Here is a 7,068-nt window from a genome sequence, read left to right as displayed (position 1 = left end):
AGAATACTGTAGCTTACCTGGTGCTGAGCTGGCTGGTGTGCCAAAGCAGAGGCCAGGTGAAGTCTTTCTGAGTTTCCCCACAGTTACCCTGGAGCTAGCTGTGTTAAGTGGGGGAGGGGTGGCCACAGGAGGGTCTCCTTTCCTGACCACTGCAGGCTCAGTGGTTAGCAAACCCTGTTTGTGCTAGTGTCATTCAGATCCCCCTTGCTGTGCTGAGGCACATCTGGGTTCCTGGTGTTGGTGATTAAGGGCTCCCCCACCCCCCCCCCAACCCCCGGGCTCAGGATCTCCTCCCTGCGCGCCGAGGTGGGGCTGTCTGGGAGAGCTATAGTACTGCACTGGTCCCCTTCAGCCACAGGAAGAGGGACCCCTCTATGCAATTTTTCTAGTCTCTTGGGCTAAGAGACTAGGAGACCCTTTGGCTGATCCCACCGTTCCAGGATATTTCCTGGGGAAATATTCTCTTGGTTTTTCAAAGTCAACAAAGGGAGGGGTAGAGCATTTAGTGATCACTCCTCTGTCTTGGCTTATATGAAATGATACTGAGTGAAATAAGCAGAACCAGGAGAACATTATACAGAGTAATAGTGTGTGAGGACTGTTTCTAATAGAGTTAGCCTTCTCAACAATGCAACGACCTAAACCATTTCCAAAGGACTCGAGGTAAAATGCCATCCACATCCAGAGAAAGAACTATAGAATTGGAACATGGAATGAAACAGACTATTTTCTCTTTTGTTATTTTTTTTCTCATGGTTTCTCCCATTCGTTTTAATTCTTCTATGCAACATGACTAATGTGAAAATGTGTTTAATAAGAATGAATGTGTAGAATTTGTACAAAATTGTAAGCCATCTTGGGGAGGAAGGGGGAGAAAATTTAAACATATGGAAGTCATGGTAGAAAAGTGAAAACAAATAAGTCAATGAAAAAAAGAATGCTTTTTAGTTGTGGGATCTTGAACAAGTCACTTAACCTTGATGAGCCTTAGTTTCTTCATCTGTAAAAAGAGGTAATTGGACCTCTAGTCTCACTTCCAGATGTGAATTTATAATCCTGAAAATGTCTAATATTGCAGAAATAGTTTCACTTCATAGAAATCAAAAGAATATTTAAGTTTTTCTGGATTCCTTTATTAGGAAAGATGACTTCATCTTTTAGCCTGGTGCCCTGAAAGAGTGTAAGATTTGGAGTCAGAGGACCTGGATTCAAATTCTGACAGTTACCTTTGTAACCTTTGGGAAAACATAACTTTTCCAAATTCCAGTTTCTGTATCTGGAAAATGAGGGGGTTGGACTTGATGGCCTTTGAAGTCCCTTCCCACTCTAAATCCAGCACAGTGCCTGGCATAAAGGAGTCACTTGATAAATGTTCAGTAACTGGCTGAAATCTATAACTAAATTTATAATTTTTTTAAAGACATCTAAGATTGTTAGCTGACAAATTCAAGCACAAATTTGATGTGCTCTTGAGTATAACTAAAAATCTGATTAAAAAAACTGTTTTGACAGATATAGACCATTAATATATAACTATATTATAAAGCAGCAATATAGATATATGTATACATACATGTTTTTATATACACATGTGTACACACACATATAGACATATAAATGTAGATATAAAATTTCTCCTCAGGGAACATTTAAGTTAATTTTATTAGTATTTTTTTTAAATTTTCACATCACTTTATTTCCCAAAATATTCTTCCCTCTTCTTCTCAGAGATCTATGCCTTATAAGAATTAAAAAGAGAAAAACTGGTTAGGAAAATAAACCAATGTCACTCAAGTCCAGCAACATATATACTATTCCACATCCATAGTTCCTCCTTCTACAAAGGGGTTGAGTTTGATCACTTTACTTACAAAGTTTCCTATTTTAATTTTGTTGACTTCCGTTTTCATTAATTTAGACATTGTCTATATTGTTTTCCTGATTCTTTTTACTTCACTTTGCATCAATTCACAAGTTTTCCCATACCTATCTCTATTCTTCATTTCTTATAGCTCACATCACAGACATGCTGTGGAGGTTTAGAACCATATATGCTGCTTTATAGCACAATAAAATCTGCATCTCTGTACCCAGAGATAAGGTTTTCCAACATGTTATGTGTACTGAGTGTAATGAATGTCTGCCAGGCTTGTCTGACAATAATCAGAAAAACACAAGAAAAACATTAATATTTCAGTGATTTACTGTCAAACTTTGCCCCTCACTCTACTCCTATTGTTCCCCCTCCCCCTTTTTTTCTTCCAAATCTGAAAAAATAAGTTTCAAACATTTTCAGGTTTTTTTTTTAAACAAATTCTGTTCAAGTAATTAATGCCATGTTCATTTTGTGAGAAACAAAAGTAAACTGTTTGCTCTGTCTTGTTGTAGATTCATAAAGCAGCATTGTATATCCATGAAAAGGCAGTCTCTGGGGAAAGGGGGAAAGTACAGTACCTGGTGGGTCAAATTTTCAAAGACTTCTCTGAGTAGCAAAAGTTGTATAACCAGAGGGGGCAGAAATCTAAGCTGTGGGGTGCTTCCAATTAGAAGCTTACTGAGGATTTTGAAAAACAGCTTCATAGAAAAATCCTCCTTCTACAGACCTTAAAGAGAACAGGATAGTCTTACACCAATTTAAAGACTGTATGGGCATGGTCTCACACACAGAGAAAGTGTGGATTTGACATAGTGTTCTTTTTCAGTGAGCCAAGAATCTTTCACCCATATAACCTTTTGATGAAAATATTTTGAAACCCACCAGCCATCTATTAAAAAGCACAAATAACTAGTGTTATTCTTTTTTGTTTTGTTTTTAGCAATGAACTCTGAATACAGTAAAAATCAGTTTCAATATGATTAGTATGTGCATTCCTCAGTAGGACTGGAATCATTTTAAAAGAGAAACACACACATACACAGAAACACCTCTTCCTCCATTATTTTTGGAAACGAATAGTCAAAGAGAATCTAGAAGTTAATCTGTTGGCAGATCATAGGCACATTTCATTTTTTTAAATCTTAAAATTATGGCTATATAAGAGAAATTTTGACTAAATATATATACATAATACGTGTGCATACAAATGCATACACACATACAAATTTGTAGTTGTGTGTGTGTGTATGTATGTATGTATGTATGCTGATTATAATATGACCATCATTTAGTGGTCCAATTTACCATGGGCAGAAAGTCACCTAGGTAAAATGAGATTACACCCGTCTAGATATTTTTCATTGCTTCACCTTCTGGGAATAGTTAAGAATAACCCTCCTACTACCTTTACCTCTAGCCTCAAGACACCACCCTTCCCCTTTCCTCCATAAATCCACATGGGATCTAGTAACAAATTGTTCTTGTTGTTGTTCAGTTTTGTCTGACTTTTCCTGACCCTGTTTGAGGTTTTCTTGGCAAAGATAGTAGAGTGGTTTGACATTTTCTTCTTCAGCTCATTTTACAGATGAGAAAACTGAAGCAAACAGGGTTAATTGACTTGTTCACACAGATAATGTGTCTGAGGTTACATTTGAACTCAGGAAAATGAGTCTTTCTGACTTTAGATCTGTCATGCTATCCACTGTACCACCTAGCTGCCTCGGTGAAAATCTTACTTCATGGCTAATCCCTAACTGACCCTATTTCTAGTCTCACAGGTGCGGGAAGAGAACCCTCAGTCTATGGGGCTAAGTTTCAAGATGAGTTTTCCTAGAACAAAGCCTCTGAAGTTTCTTCACATAAAAGCTCCAGTGGCAGGCTAATGGTTTACTAGACTTTAACATGTTTGAAAATTGTGAGGGATAAATAAGATTCTAAAATAATTAAGACAGTTGAATTTAGTATCATAAATTATTCACAAGAAAGTAGTGGCTTAATTTCTTCAGGATGGTGCCCAGAAGTCATTATTTACGGAGATCATCTAGAAAGACATTTTCCAATGGTTGCCCCTTTCCATCCAAATCAGTATGACAACTTGTACACTTGGGGATTACCTCAGAGCAAAGTGATTGTTTGTCCCATCAGGACTTCTTGATAATCAAATCAAACACTAGAGATGTTTCTACTCCCTAGTCTAAAAGATCTTATTAGAACACTGTGTGCAGTCTGTCAACAGAAATGGTGGCCTGCCATTTTTAAACTTTGATTTTCTAATAACACCTGCTTGAATTATGCCCCAAACACTGAAAGGGTGTTCAGCAACCAAGGATGATACAGCAAAGCATTTGGGAAAGCAGGGTTCTAAATCCAGTTCAAGTCATATAATTTCTCTTCCTATTTTCTTGTCTGGGTTCCAATATTATTTCCATTTCTTTACTATCTTTGTGACCTTAGAAAGTCACTTAACTTCTTTGGACCTTAGTTTCCTCATTTGTAAAATAAATAAATAAATAAGGAAAGGAAAAACAAAAGAGAGAAAGAAAGCAAAGCAGTTAAGACACCAGTTGGTCTGAGAGAACTTCTAACTCTATTCTGTACAGTGCAACTTGGAATTCAATTCATCACTGCTAGGATGTGAGCAGAATGTAGGGAAACAGATTTAATAGTATCAAAGCCATGCACACAGTAGTACGTTACAGAATACTTGCTATTGCTGATGGTGGGAGTGGGGTCAGTCTTTCTCTTCCTGTAAAATTCTGTTTTGAAAATTAATGAAAACTTTTACTTCTAAGAAAATAATATTATATAGAAATAAGACATGCACACATGACTTTGAGTGCAAACGTTCTTTGGTTTACTCATCAAAATATCAAACAAAATATAAAGAACTTTAGTAATTAAATAAAAATGTGACATTTTGTATATTCACAACAAAACTCAAATATTTGAAATCCATTCATTTTGATCTATTTGCTCTATGGGAAGTTTTTTTTTTTTAAACCACCCATACATTTCTGATGGGTTCTACTCTGTTGCAAAAGTCAATTCACTGTTTATTAGACCAACTAGTCACTTATTTTTGATGGCCCCATACCAAGAATTGTCACAAAGAAGATCATTATTCTTCTTTCTCTTAGTTTTGAAATTTATGTCATGCCCACATTTAACATAAACACACTTTCAAAACATCAAGGTTATGATCAATAACTGCACTATCAAATACTCAAGGTGAACATAGCTCCATTACATTTTGGAAACCTACACATCACCATTAATACTAAAGGGCAAGACCATAATCAAAAGGCATGTTATTTTTATCATACATTATTCATATTTTAAACATATTTTGTTACACCACAAATTCTTTTAAATATGAATTTCCTTTTCCTCAAAGGGTAAAACTTTACCTCTGAGGGCATGGAAATCAAGAGTAAAATTTTTACATGGCAACAGATTTGGCTTGGACTGGATCTTAACACTACAGATAAAAACTTCGCATAAGCATCAGGGAGAGAACTAGAAAACTCAGGTTGTTTCTAAAGTAGCATTGGCATCAGAAGGAATTTTTTGTTTTGTTTAAAGCAAACACACATCAAGAAGGAAAATAAATGAAAAAATATAACTTTATACACATTAGATGCAATAGAACGTACCATCACCATGAAGAGCTAAAAGTTCTTGCAGGGAGCTATAAATACATTTGTATCATTTAACATAATTTTCATGATACATGAACAGTCTGGTAACTCTTAACCAGATATTTTGGCAATATGCTCCTCTTCAAATAAAAATCAAGTCCCACATCTAGCAATATCACGTGATGTTTATTCTTGGTGTTTTGGGCATAAGATGGCTCATAATCAAAGAACTGATTTGGCAAAGTCTTTTTGAAGTCCCTGTAATCTTCAAAAAAAAAACCAAACCACCCTTGGTTTTAATTTTCTTTTCCTTCATAAATCAGCAGTGCTCCATTCATAAGAAATGCTAGCAGTCACAACTGTAATTGAGACATTCATATGTTCCCTTCATCCAGCATTTTGTTGATGCCTTCACAGAGTTTTTGCAAGTGGGGTTTATAGGTGCCAAAGGGATTGTACAAGGCAGCCAAAAACTCACAATCTGAAAAGTGGTCAAAGACATTGTTCACCCGTCCATGGGATTTGGCAGTTAGATGGCGCTGAATGATCTGGTGAAGCATCTCTCTACATTCATTCAATAATCTGGACAACACATTCCGGTCAAAGGTGTAATCAACCTGATAGAAACTGACCACGGTCATTGCAAGCTGATGAACTTTCTTCTTGAACTTTTCCATTAGTGCTAACTCATCTTGGTTGAACTGATTATTCCTGTATAGGATGGCCAGCTTGATGACAGTTTTGATTAAATTTTTGATGATCTTCTCAGCCTCCTTTTTGTTGTGAGTATATTCCTTTGTTACTCTATAGAGTTCATCTAAAACATCACTGCTTGTATCATCAATCAAGGTTGTGGCTATGGATTTGGACACCATTTTCCCAAGGATCTTCTTTTGGGCCTGTAGGGCCAGGTTTTTTGAATTAAAGACATCTGTAGCCACTGGGGGAAAAAAATGAGAGAGAAGGAAAAAAGGTTAGTAAATATGAAGAGAGAAAGTCTATAACAAAACATTTGTTAAATATTGCTTTCTTAATGTTTTTTCCTTCTGATAGCAGGAGCCCGAATCCATTGTTGAAGATCTCTGCATAAACCCCCTGAGGGAACTGAGCCCCTGAGGCGGCCCTGCCCCCACCTCAGCAGCTGAACTTGATCTCACAGAGAATAGCAGCCCTGCCCCTGCCCAAAGCCCTGAGGCTGGGAAGCAACATTTGAGTCTCAGACCCCAAGCACTGGCTGGGCGGATCTGGAGGCAAAGTGGGTGTGAAGAGAATATTCAGAAGTCAAGTCACTGGCTGGGAAAATGCCCAGAAAAGGGAAAAAAACCAAGACTATAGAGGGTTACTTTCTTGGTGAGCAGGTTTCGGTGCTCACCATCAGGGAAAGACACGGAAGTCAGTGCTTCTATATCCCAGCCCACTCAATGGGATCAGACCTGGGAAAAGCTCATAAAGAGCTCAGAAAATTTTCAAAATTATGTTAGAGAGGTGGAGGAAAAACTGGGAAGAGCAATAAAAGACTTGCAAGCAAAGTATGAACAGCAGATCAGCACCCTG

General features: G+C 37.1%; 1 protein-coding gene across 6 annotated transcripts in view; it reads right to left on the bottom strand.

Moving 5' to 3' along the window:
* Nucleotides 1–4,707: 4,707 nt before the first annotated feature.
* Nucleotides 4,708–7,068, bottom strand: part of TNFAIP8 (TNF alpha induced protein 8) — a 129,309-nt gene continuing 126,948 nt past the window's right edge. For all 6 annotated transcript variants that reach the window (XM_072597139.1, XM_072597140.1, XM_072597138.1 and 3 more), the window contains one exon: nucleotides 4,708–6,454. In XM_072597139.1, coding sequence (XP_072453240.1) covers nucleotides 5,889–6,454 — 566 coding nt within the window. In that variant the 3' untranslated portion in view covers nucleotides 4,708–5,888. The remainder of the gene's footprint in view (nucleotides 6,455–7,068) is intronic.

This window comes from Notamacropus eugenii, chromosome 3 (genome assembly GCF_028372415.1).
Source record: "Notamacropus eugenii isolate mMacEug1 chromosome 3, mMacEug1.pri_v2, whole genome shotgun sequence".
NCBI classification, from domain to species: Eukaryota; Metazoa; Chordata; class Mammalia; order Diprotodontia; family Macropodidae; genus Notamacropus; species Notamacropus eugenii.
Note: the sequence above shows the minus strand (reverse complement) of the source record. Positions and strands in the feature narration are given on the sequence as shown.